The 15,911-nt window shown below is 44.5% G+C and overlaps 2 protein-coding genes across 6 annotated transcripts; one reads left to right on the top strand and one right to left on the bottom strand.

Moving 5' to 3' along the window:
• The first annotated feature begins 35 nt into the window (after window positions 1–35).
• LOC138194396 (discoidin, CUB and LCCL domain-containing protein 1) lies at window positions 36–12,366 on the top strand. Of its 2 annotated transcripts, none has more exons than XM_069143093.1 (16): window positions 36–100; window positions 845–1,007; window positions 4,092–4,313; window positions 4,897–5,034; window positions 6,160–6,211; window positions 6,293–6,365; window positions 6,459–6,592; window positions 6,723–6,760; window positions 7,137–7,328; window positions 7,569–7,681; window positions 7,799–7,973; window positions 8,063–8,155; window positions 8,364–8,457; window positions 8,835–8,872; window positions 8,953–9,060; window positions 10,750–12,366. In XM_069143093.1, exons 2-16 carry the CDS (start codon window positions 905–907, stop codon window positions 11,190–11,192), a joined length of 2,016 nt encoding a protein of 671 aa, XP_068999194.1. In that variant the 5' UTR covers window positions 36–100; window positions 845–904; the 3' UTR covers window positions 11,193–12,366. The 2 variants fall into 2 exon arrangements, with proteins under 2 accessions (XP_068999194.1, XP_068999193.1); XM_069143092.1 differs by lacking the exon at window positions 36–100 and adding an exon at window positions 126–309.
• Window positions 10,123–15,860, bottom strand: LOC138194398 (zinc finger protein 436). 4 transcript variants are annotated; one of them, XM_069143097.1, is made up of 3 exons: window positions 15,615–15,860; window positions 15,238–15,535; window positions 10,123–14,468 (listed from the first exon to the last, which is right to left on the bottom strand). In XM_069143097.1, exons 2-3 carry the CDS (start codon window positions 15,515–15,517, stop codon window positions 12,925–12,927), a joined length of 1,824 nt encoding a protein of 607 aa, XP_068999198.1. In that variant the 5' UTR covers window positions 15,518–15,535; window positions 15,615–15,860; the 3' UTR covers window positions 10,123–12,924. The 4 variants fall into 4 exon arrangements, with proteins under 4 accessions (XP_068999198.1, XP_068999196.1, XP_068999197.1 ...); XM_069143095.1 differs by having other exon boundaries at window positions 15,661–15,860; XM_069143096.1 differs by having other exon boundaries at window positions 15,815–15,842.
• Window positions 15,861–15,911: the final 51 nt, after the last annotated feature.

Here is a 15,911-nt window from a genome sequence, read left to right as displayed (position 1 = left end):
CTTTAAGCGAATATTGTCATAGTTTTTTTGTTGTTGTTGGTTTTTTTTTTACCCACCGTTTTACAGCAGAGAATAATTCATCTTCGGCTTGTCAAGAGAGGTAGGAGAGCATGCGCCGTGCTGCTTCGTTGCACTTCCTGCAGTGAAGGCAGCATTTGCCTGAGAAGCATCTGTCCCGCTGTCACGAGAAGCGGTTAGTTCGCACGCGATGTGTAAATCGGTCAAACTGGCCTTATGCGACTCCGGCTGAGCGCCTCTGCAGGAGCGCACGGGCTGAAGCGATTCAAGCCTCTGACGGGAACTACGAAAGTGTGGTTTTTTTTATTTTTTTATTATTAGTAGTAGCAGTAGGCTCAACGCGCACTATTGTTTTAAGTTGTTTTTGTGTACGTGTGGCTTCGTTTTGCTCATAAAGGCTGTTTCCAAACTGTTGTGTTTTTGTTGTTACCTGTATTTCGCCAGAAGATGGCAGGGTTCGCGCTTAGTTTGAGGTCAGAAAGTGTTAGTGGGTCGATAAAGGCGCACGCAGACAGGATATTTCGACGTGCTTTTTAACTGCGTGGGCTGTCGTTTAAACGGTCGGTGTCGACGATTATAGCCGTCTGAGGTCCAGGTTCAGCGTCGGCATCCTTGCAAATAGAGGAAGACGTTAGTATTAGTGGCACCAGCTGCTCTCGGATCAGTACACATCTACAAATCAGCCCACTCCTATTTTGGGGAATGGAATGCTCGGCAGGCTGTGATTGACACTCTGGGAGAGCCAATAGAAAGGGGAGTTTACGCCTCGTGGCCAATAGTAAATATGCAGTACTTTGTGCTCTAACTTTTTTTTTTTTTATTGCAGCTAGAACCTCGATCCGACGAGACATGCACTTTACCTTTTCCTCGCAGAGCGCTGGAAATCATGCTTGCAAAGTGCCAACACATCGGGAAAGCTGTGAAGTCTCTTATTACCGGCTTTTGGATCACGTTTAGCGTCTGTTCCGTAGGTGTTCACGGCCAGGAGGGTAAGAAAACGCCTGTTTTATTGACGCTTTTGATAAGATAAGGATTGTGACCTGAGACTTGAGTCATAATAATGTCAGTCTGCTGCTCACGTTATTTTGAATTAAGTAAAGTGTTTTTGTTATTAATTACATTTTTTTTTTAAACCACTGGAACAAGTGAGATGAGCACAAACATTCTTAGAAATCTGTTCTATCCTATTTAAGCTCGTCATTATCAAACCTGCTCATTATTATTGAATTACTATTTAATAGCCTACATTTTAACTCAGAAACTATCCCCTGATTCTGCTTGTATTCTGCAGCGCACAGGTCCTTACAGTTTAAATATATTTTAATTCTACTCTTTGATTCACAAGAAACCTATAATAATCAAAGAATATGTGTTCTGGCCACTGGAGAATTACTGTATTTCAAATTGAAGTCGGTGCAAAAGTCAACCATGTGATGTCATGGTAGCATTCTTTACATACTCTCCCATTGTCCATGTTTACCTACTGATCCTAGCTCTCAGCTTACCTTTCCCACAGTTTTTGCACAAAGCCGCAGTCAAGCCCAGTCTGAATCAGTGACCGTATGCACAGACAAACAGGAAAACAGGTGACTGACCCGCAGACTATGACTCTAGCAGTCAGCCACACCACAAATCTTCTTTGTTGTTTTTGTCTGTCTCTGGAGCTTTGGTTTCCTCACATTGGAAGATGATTAGGTCCAGGCTTTTCCGGTATGGATGGCTTTGGTGGGGCCAGTGTTTTTTTTGTTGTTGTTGTTTTTTGTTGTTGTTTTTTGTGTGTGTGTGGGGGGGGGGGAAGCAGTATTTCAGCCTTTGTTTTGTAATACTGTGATTGACACACAAGACGGGACCAGGCAGTGTAGTGACAGGTGAACATCCTGTCTGCTAGTGTGGACCTGTAAGGACCTGCCAGCGAAGCCTCCAGTAGAAAACAATGTTGCCGGTGTGCTTTCTGATCGACTGTTTGCTGTCCTGCCACCCAGTTAGAATCTGTTTTTTTGTAATTTAACACTTACATTTTTTTAAACTGCAACAAACTGAACACGTTTCATTAGGAAACTAGAAATGACCTCAGGGTGCACAGGCGTTGAATAGTCCACTCTTTAACGATCTGCAATTGCAACCACTATATATGTATAGATAGATTTCCAAAACTATTAAAATTATGTCAAAATTCACTCGTGTCTAGCCAAGGCCTTGCATCTCGGTTATTGTTCTCCCCTATGAGACCACTGTCCACACTTGTGTATCTCGGAGTATTATTACCAGTGAATATGGTTTGTGATATGGAGTCATTGTGTTTCTACGACGGGCGATATTTTGTCACTATCCAACTTTGCTGCCATTTACTGGATTTTAAGATTTATAGTATCTAATAGGACTAATATCGTAATGTTACGAAAAGTGACAATTAATTTGCGGATCTGTCCTGTGATTTGGATCCACTCCAAAGTTTCTTCCTTTGCCCGTGTTTCACCATTCCACTTAATTTCATAAAAATCGGGCCAGAAGGTTTTCCATAATCCCGCTGACAAACGGGCAGACAAACTAAACCGAAAACACAACGTCCTCGGCAGAAGTAACTAGAAACAGACAGGCCCGGAGACAGACTGCAGGCGAAAGAGTTCAGTGAGCAGGAGACAATTACCGGCCACCCAGAACTTCCCCTGCACCGCAGCCTCTGTGGCCTCCCAGCGGAAGGTGACAGATCCCCCTCTGTTGCCCACGGTTACAGTATGCTGCCGTGGCATTTCCAGGCAATCCTCTGGGGACATGAGGAGGGGCGATAACATTCAAAGGTTTATGGTATCGGGAGCTGAAGAGCCGGCGGGAAGGAGGGAAATGGCTGGTGCGATGTGGGACGTGCGACACGGGGTGAGTGGAAGGTTATCCTGCGGTTTCCCCTCAACACGTATCCAGGAACCAGATATGGAAGACAAGGCCAGGGATGATGTTTAGGCTTAGACTGACCCTGGTGCCTTCTTCAAGTTTTGACCATTCTTGGAACACGTCACCCCTTGAAATTCTCGGAGCAGGATCTGAGTTTGCCGGCCCCACACCACTAATCTCTGTGTGACCACTGTGGGAATTGACTCATTTATGTCCTGTGACCAACAAGGATGTTAGACCATCTAAATATTTGTGCTTTCCGTTCCAGTTCAAGTGTTAGTCACAGCAACTGCAGGGCGGAGGGTGGAATGAATCAACATTCAAGAAACGAATTCATAATTTAAAAAAAAAAAAAATCTGTTTCCTCGCTTCTCCAATAAGAAGGCCGTATTGTAATTTAAAGGTAAAAATTACAGACGTTATATTTAATATTAGAAGAATATCTTTTGCAGTCTATCCAGTGCGCAGGTCTTAGTTTTTTGGGCTGACAGTTGTGTCATCTCACAGTTATGATCAGAAGAGTATAAACAGACCCTGGTCTGCTGTGTGTGCCTAGATTAGACTTCTTATTCATCTGTCTGAAATAGTACCTTAATAAAGCCTATAATGTTCTGTGTATTTGATTTAGAGAGTTGATGACTAAACTGTCTGCGGTCATGTCATTTCGGGAAGCCAGTAATTCAACTTTTTTTTTTTACAGCTGTTTTGGAAGTGAAACTTCTTAGTTTGAACATACTTTGATAACTACTAGCTGCGTGACAAATAGATATTTCTTGTTGGTCAGCACTGTTACAGTACACGGTACAGCTGAAACTATTATACATTTAGTTAATGGTTCAATCTGTAAATAAAAAGATGATTAAAAGGCAAAGATTTGGGTAAAAAATAAAAGACTGAGAGTGTCAATGAGTTCGAGCTTGTCAAATTGAATTTGTTTCCTGGGTTTTCTTGTCTGCTGTGACTTTTGTATATTGAAATACTGGTCAAACAAAACCAGCAATAGGAATGTGGCATCTTGAAAAACAAATGGTTATTTAAGTAAATCATTTACAAGATTAATAAATTGCAGCCTTTGTTTGTTCAGAAAGAAGTTAAGTGAAATAAAACCCGCCTTCCATAACCATGTCCTACAAGTTAATATTTTATTTTTACCTTCCGAGTTGTCTTTTTTTTGGGGTTGTCAGGTAATGGCTGTGGACATACACTGCTGGGAACAGAGTCCGGCACCTTAGCCTCTCAGAACTACCCCGGCACCTACCCCAGTAACACCTGGTGTAAGTGGAGGCTCCGTGTGGCAGAGGGCCGGACGCTGCGACTGCTCTTTGGAGATTTTGACATTGAGAGCAGTCCGGGCTGCAGCAATGGTTCTGTGCTGGTCACAGACAAGAACGGAGAACCCAGCCTGGGTAAGTCCACCTCTGATTGTTCGCGTGTGTTTTAAAAAAAAAAAATGCATCTCCCCTGTTCCCCCATCGGTCTTTACTTCAACACCTGCTGGTGGACTTTTAATGTTCCATGTCATCATTGACGTTCTCCCAGCCGTGAATGTCAAATCCACACAGGACATACCATCCAATTGACACACTGAGAGAGGAGGCTAACCCTATTCCGCAACAGACACGTCTACGTTTTGCAACCAGCTGTATCAAGTCTTGAGGGCATAAAAGTTTTGACACCTCACCAAAATGAGGGTTGAGCAATTTAGGAGATATACATATTTTGCTAGGCGGCCTGTTGTGTTTATTATCGGATTCCACAGAGTCTGCCTCGTGATCTTTGTTTTATTGCAGTTGTCCGTACATGTGTATTTTCAATGTAACGGTCTACATGGCTCTGGTCTAAACATTAGTGCTTAGAACAACTACTTGTCATTAAGGACTGGCAATAGATGTATTTTTAAATCATGAAAGTAGTGTGCTGTGTGTGCAGATGGACATATTTCTATTCATGTGTTTTAGAAATGCAGTTTGTGGGTCTGCTTGTTCACAGGTCCAGTGTGCGGTAAGCTTGATGCAGCGCAGAAGAATGTGACACTGAAGAGCAATGAGGTGACAATAACATTGAATTCTGGCCCACACCGCTCTGGACGAGGGTTTCTACTTTCCTATGCCACAGACCAGCATCCAGGTATGTCTGTAATTCATCCACTCATGCTGTCAACTAATTACCAAACTCTGTGGTCACACTAATTTTATGTATTAATGCTGTGATGTTATTGTTGCTGGGCAGGAAGAACTCGTATCTTGAGCTTTTACAAATGCCAGATTTGTAATTGTTTGCGCTCATTTACAAGTTGACACTGGTGTATTTTTAACACCAGCTCCTCCGTGAATATTTATGCTTGTGCACGTGCACTTGCGTGTTGACGTGAGAGTCGCTGCTCATTGGCATTCATCCTCCATCGCCGTCGTTGTTCTGCCGTGCTTGCTCAGAAAACAAGAGTCAGACTCCCTCTCGGGCCGAATAGAGTGAGGCCTCAGGCTTCAGCCTGTCACCAAGAGTGACTTGATTCCCTGTCCTCCTCCTCCTCCTCCTCCTCTTCATCAGCCCCATAAGGCTTCTCAATCCAAAGGCTACTGATTTTGCTGTTATTAAATCCACATATTTTTAACTCTTTCTATCAATTCAACAACACATTGTAACATATGTATAAACACATTTATTTATGGCTTAAAGCCCAAACATCATGTATTCTTGATATCCTTCGTATCACTTTGTGAATGAATGAAAGCCAAGGTTCTTCCTGCGTCTGATTTTAATATCCATGTAGACTTGTTTACTGTGAATACGTCTCTGTATTTAGAGATAGTCTCCTTCTTTCCGGATGATGTAATCCGTACTACAAAGTATGTATCATAGTTTCCTGTTTTCTACCAAGTTGTTTATGAAATCCAGCTGTGTCTGGAGCCAAGCCTGCCCTCAGACATACAAACCACGGTCTGTTAACTGTGAACACACGAGAGCCGTTCGCTGTACTTGTGAACTGTGACAGTAAGTCACAGTAACAAAGGGCTCAGTCACATCAACGGTGATGACCACTTATCCCCTAATATAGCACACTTAGAGCATGCTAGACTGTCTCCCACAGAATCTGTGTTTGTGTGGTTGGGTGGAGGGGGGGGTATTATGTAAGCCTGAGATACAGCGTCCCACATCAGTCTGTTAAAGTCCACCTATACACTCTTTTAATAAGGTGTAGATTAAATCCCAGGAAAGGTAATTCTGCTATCTGTCTTCTTTTTTTTTTTTCAGATCTCATTTCTTGTTTACAACGAGGATCTCATTTTAGCTCGCAGCATTTGAGGTAAGCGGTTGACCTCCACATCTCCGACAGCAGAGTCTGCTTCCGCAAGTGTTTCTCACGTGTTATTCTGCTGCTTCTCAGCGTGTACTGCCCTGCTGGGTGTAAGGATGTCACCGGGGACGTTTGGGGGAACTCTGAACAGGGTTACCGAGATGTAAGATCACCGTTTCATTTTGGCCAACCTTTTGTAGACTTTTTGAAATGATATCAAAGTCTGAAAGTGCTCCATATTTCCCCTCCGCAACAGACCTCAGTCCTGTGCAAGTCTGCAGTCCACGCCGGATCCATATCTGACAGTCTGGGAGGTCGCGTCACTGTGAATCGTGGGAGAAGCCTCACACTCTATGAATCCACATTTGCCAATGGAATCCTCTCTAAAATGTGTGTTTGTTATTCTTGAGTTTCACAATTCTAAATGAGACATTACAGTAATGCTACTTGGCTCCAGACTGGTTTAGCGAAGTTGCTTGGTATTGAAAGTACTGACCTTTCGACGGCCTTCTTTTGACAGGGGATCATTATCTGAAAAGAAGCTGCTTTTCATCCGAGGTATGAGCCAGACGTGACATTTCTACCTACATGCTGCAAACTTTTCAAAGGGCACGCGCAGTGTTGTTGCATGTTTTAGCCCATTTACTTCAACCACCACATTATTTATATCCCTGCTGACCTGATACGGGATTTTAGAAGTAACGGGGGGGTTTTTTTACCTTCATGACAGCCACAATTTTTCTTTCCAAAAAAATGTACGTGTCGATTTCTGCAGTTCACAACAGAGAACATGAGTCTATAGTCAGTATTCAACATGATTGTAGCAGCAGCGTTAGCCATGTTTAGCCAAGTAGTTAATACTGTTGTTTATTTAAAAAAAAAAAAACTGTGGACCACTTTCATCAGTCGATTCTTTCCTCTGGTCCCTGAACAGAGTGTAACAACATCCTGGCTGTTTCTGGTTTAAATGCTTCATCTTTCTGGGATAAAAACAGTCCAGAGCACAGAATGTTCTGGTCCTCCAGAAACATGGACTCTGGCCACGAGTTCCTACTCTGGGCAGCAGAAAGTAACGATCCGAACCCGTGGGTGGAGATGGAACTGAGCGATAGGAGCACTATCACAGGTAAAAAAAATGAAAATGTAGAATTTTTATTTTGTGTTATAATATGTGTTTATTGAACCTGGTTAAAGAATACGATTTGTGATGTTCTATAAGCAAAACATATAAATACATACGGTTAATAAATTCCAGATAAATCAGATTTTCTTTATTTCTCTTACTGTATTAAGTAAAAACACTTTTATCTCGTCTTAAATTTGAATCTGAAAAAAAATATTATTGTGCTTTTTTTTTTTTTATCAGGAATAATAACAATGGGATCAAATGAGTTCTACATAGAATCCCACATTCTTCTTTTCAGCAAAGACAGAAAGAACTGGAAGCTTTACAAAGGTGCTCTGAGCAAAGAAAAAAAGGTTGGTGTTTCATTGTACACTTTTACATTATGTAGCATCTGATGGAAGCAGTAGAGTCATAAACATGATTTTAGAAGGTCCTCTGTGAGTAAGTAACTTGGTCGTCATGTCTCCTAGGTGTTCCAGGCCTACACTGACGGCCACCTCAGGGTGCTCAACAGCTTGTTCCCTCCTGTGGTGGCTCGATTTGTTCGGCTGCAGCCGCTGAGCTGGCACGGCAGAGCTTCAGCTCAGGTCCAGGTCCTAGGCTGTCTCGCTGCAAAGGCCACACCGAGGTCACGGCCACTCGGAGGTGGGCATGAGCAGTTAGACTTCGCACTGTCCACATGGGTTGAATAGCAGTTGATGTTAAGTCTTTCTCTGCTGCTACTCGTCCAACAGAATCTCCGTCCATCAAAGTTAACATGGACACACCGCACGCGAGCACCTCTCCCACCCCCACAGAGGGCCCAGTGTTTGTGGAAACAACGCGAAGTATGTACTTGTATCACCATCTAGTATTTCCATGTGAAAATGAATACAAGTCTGTTTGGAGAGGGATCCTTGTCACGCCAGTAAAAAAAAAAACAGTGGCATATCTCCTTTAATCTCACATTAGGCATTGTGTACATTCCAATAAACAAAACCGCCTTCCTCACACTTGTTCAATCGTTTACTCACTCACACGCTTACACTCTTCCAGGCTCCAGTCAGCCAGTCATAGTGGCAGTGGGAGTGGTCCTGGGACTGATAATGTGCGGGAGCTGTTTGTTGGCTGGAGTCTGGTGGAAGCGAAGGTACAGTAGATTAATACTGGCCAACTTTTCGCAATACATTTAAAAGATCTTATTTCATTTAATCCCAAATAGCTTTCATGTCAATGCAAGGCTGCAACTAACAATTGTTTCCATCATTGATTCATCTGTTGATTATTTTTTTGATGATGCCTATGAATAGTCAAACATTTTGATTGGATGCCCATCATAACTTCCAACAGCTCAAAGATGACGTCTTCAAATGTCTTATTCTGTTCGACAAAAAGTTAAAAACCCAAACATTTTCTTTTTATATGGCAAATAAAAGCAAGTGTTTTTTTGTGTGTGAAAATTGATAGAAACTGTATCTAGTATTTAAAAGACCTCAATGCTTTGTCCTCATCTCCTTCTCCATAAAGGAAAAAAGATTCACAATTGAAGTACTCCTTACCCTCAAGTAAGTCAAGCACTTCTAACTTCTAGTAAATCTTTTTAATAAGACTGATTAATGACTGTGCATGTTTTTCTGTCGAGTAGATTGTCAGAGTTTCAAGGCAAAGAGTCTCCCCTGCCCACAATCAGAGCTTATCTCCTACCCTCTGGAGAGAAATGTCCATGATGCTCTACCCAGCCCCCCTCTTAATGGTGAGAATTCATCCATATTTTTTATTTTTTTTGTTGTTTAAAACAGGAAACTGCTGCAGCTCAGTTTTTCTTTAAGTTCCATCAGCTGCTGCATTTTTTTTTTCCCTTTCCCATTCAGAGTTTACTGGTCATCTAAAGTCTTTCCCGCTCTTAACAGTCTCAAGCTTCGGTGGTCAGTTTGAGGAGCTCATGCCAGGCCTGACAGGCAAACAGCTCTCTCCACGGGCTGTCCATTCTTTTACCCTGGCTCAGCCCATCACCCAGCCGCAGTATAAACATTCCTTTCTTTGGTCCACGGAGCCTCTCTGAAAGAGTCCCTTTAATTGGAGCTCGATAAAGGGCGCTCGGCCTACTCCCCCCACCAGTCCCATCTCTGCCTCCCCCATTCCCCTCCCCCAGCGAGGGGGCCCTTCACTGAGAGGTCCAGTGATAAACGGGACAGAGGGTCAATGCTAAGACAATCAAAGGCCTCACTAAAGCCGGTCTAATTAAAATAGCTCTGGCTCTGAGGCTCCCTGTGGGCTCTTGAGTCAGGTCTAGGCCTCCCACACCACAGCCACTTCTGCTGGGACGAAGACTAGAGTGTGGTTGGATCCAAGTGCTCCACTGTCAGCCCCCATCCCTGTGATTAGGGGAGACATTGTTGGTGGCCGGGCAGCTCATGTAGGGGCTCTACACTGGCCTGGCAAGAGTAGAAAAGAAGCATTTCCCAGAAATTGTTGTTTAAGATGCAAATAAGCAGTTGAGAGTTTTTCCCAATACTGAAAGGATGCTGCACTGTGGCACAACTGAAACACCCCCACCTCTCTCACTCTCACTCACTCTCACACTCTCACACACACACACAGGACCATTAATTATTGGGGATCCACCACTATGCATAGAAGCTCATAAAATATTCAATTTTTCTACCCTGCTTGGCTGGTCCTCATGCCTTTTATAAGAGTCTCCAAGATATTGAACGAAAACGTGTTAAGCTTAAGGAACGCCTGTTCTCACAGAAAAAGCCCAAGCTTAACTTGGAGCTGTAGTAGTATGAAAAAATACTTGGCACATCTGGGCAATTTACATGTTTTATTGATAGTTGAAGTGAAATGAGAAAAATAGAAGCTCTGAAGCTAATGGAGAAAGAATTGCATCCTCAAATGCATCATCAAATAATCCACCGTTACATTTATTCAACATAAAATGGTAAAAGAAAGTTTGATAACCTACTGCTTGCCTCAGAACTTCATATACTCTTAAAAAAAAGAGGTCTCTAGGCAGTTAAAGGATTTGGAACAGTTGAGGGGAGAGCAGAGAGAGAAAAGAACAGCATAGAGATACAAGAGACAAAAAACAATGGGTAGTTTGGTGGGACCAATAACCACAGACAAAAAACATGCAGCTGCAGGGACAGAGATATCTGCAAAAATAAAAACGTGTTTAAATATGTAATGGAATTATCCAACACTGTCACCATAAACTTTGTGACAGTGATATACAATTATTCTCTATGAAATGGCATTAGATTGTACTGGTCTAACTGGCTGAATGTAATATCCTGTATGTCAATATCCAGGCAGAAACTGGTTTGGTTTTGATGTTTTTTATATATTTTAGTTGATACCCAGAGCTTGCTTGATTTTGCTGCATCATAACTGAATAGAAATACAGTCTCACACCTTTTTTTTTTGTTCCCCTTTCTAGACTATGCCGAGCCTGCTCTCTCAGCTATTGGACAGAAGGTTGGGTCAACATTCAGACCTTCCTCAGATGAAGGCTATACCACCCCCTTCACCTGCAACCACTATGACACTCCAGGCAGCGTGCCAGAGTATGCTGAGCCACTTCCTCCAGAGCCCGAGTATGCCACTCCATTCGGTGACCAGCTCTCTGAGTCCAGCCTACCCACTTTGATAGGGATCGCTCACAGCAGTGCACACGGACCTCCTGCTTCAGCACCTTCCACTGGTATGAGGGCAACATCCAGCCACAGTCAGTACAACTGCCCTTCACACAGGATGTTATTCAATGGCTACTGCACTCCTGCCCTACATGCCAATGGCCCACGACCAGTCAGTGCAGTCTACGCAGAGCCCAAGTCATGTGACTCTTTACTACAGAAGAACACGTACGAGGAGCCTTTGTGAGCACAGCAGGCTCAGACATGTAGGGAAAAAAAAAAAAAAAGCTCTCCTGAGCTACAGTGTGTGTGTGTGTGTGTGTGTGTGTGTTGGGACCAGAGGAGCACTTGGACTGATCTTAAGTGGACACTAAGCTGGACAGTGCTGTCCAGGGCGCACAAATCCTGACCCTCCAGTGAGTGATGTACCCAAAGTTCAGGGGTCACTTTGGACCACTATAAATATGAGGATACACTACTCCGAGCACGCAATGACCCGAGAGCTGTATGGACACAAATATTTCCTCCTGGGAAGTATGTCATCGTGCTGTTTTTTTTTATTTTTAATGCACAAAGAAAATGCAGGTTTGGTCGTGTTACAGATATACTGTTTATCAATTAAATGTTTTATCACAAGCTGCACTTTCAGAGAATACATACAGAAATGTATGCTACAGTCTATTTAACAGGTTAATGCGAAAAAGTGGATTGAGTATGTTAATTGTCCTCATAAAGCATTGTATTCGCAATGTGTATACCTTCTTTTTGTAAAAAAAAAATAAAATAAAACACCATTCAGAAGCACTATAAATGGTACACTGTAACAAAGTGTTGTATTGATTACCTATAACCACTAGGTGGCTGTCATGAGCTTCAGACATCTAACAACAATGGATTGTGTAATTATTTGTCTGCTGGTTGTCATACCTCAGATAATTTTCACCCATTTGTAACATACAGAGAAAAATTACAAACTGTTAAAAAATAAATGTTTGGACTGTAGTACAACAGGGAGGCACAAACAGGCAACGTGACGTCGCGATCACGATGGACTACCCTTCACATGGACAAGAACCCCTGTGATTCAACCCACTGCAGAGTCCTTAAGCAAGAAACTGTGGATGGCGTAGCTCAACCAAACTCAGGAGGAAGACTGTTCGGCAAAAAGAGGATCACAAAATCTCAACACAAAATGTGGCCTTTTTGTTATTTGGGAGGCTTTTGCCACTGCAGAGCGGCTCTCATACAAGTGACAAACACTTACCGAATGAAGTGAAATTCACATTGTATTCTTTTTTTTACTTCAAATTTGGTGCCTGGATTTCCTTTGATTGTTGTATGTGAAATATACTCTAGGTTGTTAATGGATAAATTACTTAATAATTTAAATATTAGTAATAAAAGGCATTTTGTATAATACGTTTCAGGTGGCAGTCCTCTATACTGTAAGAAACTGTTACTAAAAGCCACTCAAAGTTCATGGGAAGGCTTTGACAAGCTTTATGGTGTTACAATAAAAGAGGAATACCTCCCTCACTGCTGAATAAGGCACAATAAAACAGTTGTATTAACAAAAATACCAGTTGGCTTGGTGTGTGATTGGAGCGAGCAGTAAGATAAAGCCTTAAAGCTTATTCACGTAGCAGTGACTAATCTGCACTAAGCAGGATACCTCACTCAGATATGAGGAACTTGATCCCTCAATAAGAGAAAAGTTCTCCACCAAATCATAAATCATAAAACAGGATTGAATTTCTGCACACAAACTGTGCAAAATCTCTCGTTGCAATCCGCCAAGGTGTGAATCCTCTGCAAAACTTAATTTCAGTCTTAACAGGAGCTCGAAAAGAAGTAGTGCGATACTAAAGACTCCAATTTGAAGAGTCATGTTTAACTACAGAGCATATTCCATAAAAAATTATTTCACAAGAAGCAGTTTACTCTACAGGCTGTAATCCACCAAGGACATGACTTTACTTTCATTCACTGTTATCTTGGCCCCTCTCGTTCATGCTGAACTGTTTCCTCTGCCCCTCCTCTTCCTCCTCCTCCTCCTCCTCCTCCTCTCTCCCGTCATGCGAGTAGTGCACCAGAGCCTGGTGTCTGTTCCTGGACGGGGCATCTTTAAAACGCAGTCCACAGTCCTCACATGCGTACAGAAGCCCCTCTCTGCCTGGGTTTGCTCCCTCTGACTGAGATTTGTGCTCATTTCCGCCAAGCAGGACGGAGCCCGGATGAGCGGCGGAAGAAGAATCTCCAGAATTCAGCCCAACACCGGTCGGAGGCAAAGTCCTGGGACGGCCAGGTGGACAACCACGACCTGCAGGACCTCGATACACCCCACCAGCTCCAGGCTCCCCGGCTTGTTCAGGAGCCAGCCCGTGGACTGTGCGGTAGTGGAAGCGGATCCCAGAGCGGTTGGAAAAGCCTTTCCCACAGACGCTGCAGATGAAGGGCCTCTCTCCCGTGTGGATGCGGGTGTGGATCTTCAGAGCTCCTGACTGGGTGAAACACTTCCCGCACTGGCTACAGCGGTAGGGCTTCTCTCCCGTGTGCGTCCTCTGGTGGGCCCGGACCCCTGCCAAATGGGGAAACCCCCTGCCGCAGAATCCACAGGAATATGGCCTTTCACCTGTGTGAATCCGCCTGTGGATCTTCAGAGCTCCTGACTGGCTAAAACTCTTTCCGCAGTCGGAGCAGGAGTAGGGCCGGGCGCCCGTGTGCACGTTGAGGTGGATGCGGAGGTTGCTGTGCGAGTTGAAGGCCCTGCCGCACTCTGTGCAGAGGAAGCCGCACGGTTTGTGGGCGTGCTCGGAGCGCTGGTGCTGCAGCAACTGGGACGGTCTGGAGAAAGAGGCAGGGCAGTGCATGCAGGGATGCAGCGACAACAGGGTCGTAGCCGGCCTGCCTCTCTCCTCTTGTTGCTGCGTTTGTTTGTGCTGGTGGTGGCACACCTGAGTACAAGTGGGGAAGGAGTGCTGGCAGGACAGGCAGGGGAAAGGGCTGGAGGGCTGCGAGGACTGGGCAAGCTGAGGACACGGTAAACATGACGTTAAAGGGCAGTGGTGGTGGTGAAAATGATGATGGGCGTGGGTGTGAGAAAACGGGGAGTCTGAGCCTTCCTGGTGGCTCAGTATCTGGGCGCAGGTTTGTAGACCACGGTGGCAACACAAGCAGGGAAACATGGGGAGATGGGACATGAGCTCTGAGGACGCTCTGGAAGGAGGACTGTCAGAGTTGCGGTCTTGGCTCTGAGTCCTTCTGTCTGCGTCCCCACTCTGTGGTCCGCTGGACAACCTGGTCTCCAGCTCAGCCCTGGTGGTGCTGCTTGGTACGGTGGTGTCTGGTAAGCACAGGCTGCGGCTCACCGGAGCAGCCCGGCTCAGATCTTTGGAGTGGCAGGCCGCCTCAGAGAGTGGCGGCAAGGACAGAGTGTGTCTGGTTGGTAAAGTCTCGAAGGGAGGAGGAGGAGTGGAGTAAGGGCAGCCAGGGCAGGTGCAGGCAGGATGCACATGTAAACCCGCTGGAAAAAATAAGATGGTAGATTGTGGGTGACATTACGATAAGGAGAATTATTATTTTACAGTTACTTGTATTTACAGTGATATCATTACATCCTTCAATATATTTATAATTATTTTCAATTTGCACTGCAATAGGTCTTTTTGCTCTACACTGCCACAGTTACCTGTCAAGGACAGGAGATTTTTCACTTGTGGTTTCCCTTTTTCTTTTACATTTCTCATCATTGGATGTTTTCTGATTCGATACGGACATGTCTCTGTTGATGAGTATTGATGAGCTGATGCTGTTTTATAATTAATATTTGACTAAATTGACCGATTTGACGCCAATTAATCTATATTTTAACTTAACAAATCATCTATTAATCACTGTGAAGTTCTTATCATTTCAACACTGAGGTCCATCCCGCCCTGATCCCAAGGAGGGAACTGTAGGTGAGTTCTGCGGCTCTCTGATCAAAAAAAGTAAGGAACCGTGAAGTAATGTTCATTCATTGGGTCTCTAAAGCTCATGAGGTCACTATGTCCTCCTGGTGTTCCAAGGTTCTACATTTCAAGAACGAAGCAGGCACCTGGACCTGGGACGGGAGGAAATAGCAAGATTCCTTGTCACTCCGTCTCTCCTTGATGGAGTAAACATTGCTGTTTTGCCAACCATTGTGGTCTCCTGTGACTTCCTCACTCTTAACTCTTTGATGTCCATCGCGACAATGGTTACACATTTTTGCAAGTAAACAGGGGAAATGAATCTATTCGCTGAGCGCCCACCTTCTCTTCTGTCTCCAGCCTCTCCCTTCCTGAGTGATGCCCCAGGGTGCACCGGTCTGCCGGGTGCTGCCTCGGTCTTGTCCTGGGCCCGTCTGGGTGGCTGAATGGGTTCAAGTGGAGGAGCTTTGAACCCCAGAGCACCAGCTGCAGCACCTCCACCACCTCCTCCTCCTCCACCACCACCACCAGCCACACCCCACACTGCGTTCAACACATCCGGCTGATGTTTTGAGGGGTTTCCAGACGTGATGAGGTCACCAATGAACTGGTGCATCTCCATCCAGGAGCACTGGCCATGCTGCGAGAAGCACATAAAGCATGAGTGTCCGAGAAGCTGCATGTGCTGAATGAAGCAACTCGAGTCTCCTTTATGTCACCTTAAGTTTGGAGCTACGTTCAAAAACAACAGGGCCGCTAACTTACAGCGTCGCGACACTTGTCTTTGTCCATGAATTCAAACACGCGGTGGCGCCGGATCGATGACTCGGCTGCACGTTAATCGATTCGGGCAACACGGCAAAATCAACGACAGCAACACATGAAATAAAAATAAATACATGCACACGTTTGTCCTTACTTCGCTGTACATCGACCCTCTCCCCTCGATGCAGCTCACTTCAAACATCCCGTCAGCAGACATTGTGTTTCCGGGTGACAGGCGGGCGCTGAAGTCT

The sequence above is a fragment of the Embiotoca jacksoni genome, unplaced genomic scaffold (genome assembly GCF_022577435.1).
Source record: "Embiotoca jacksoni isolate LCO1_2020_lvr unplaced genomic scaffold, fEmbJac1.0.p SCAF_11, whole genome shotgun sequence".
Lineage (NCBI taxonomy): Eukaryota > Metazoa > Chordata > Actinopteri > Embiotocidae > Embiotoca > Embiotoca jacksoni.
The sequence above is the reverse complement of the archived record's forward strand: the minus strand, read 5'-3'. Positions and strand labels throughout refer to the sequence as shown.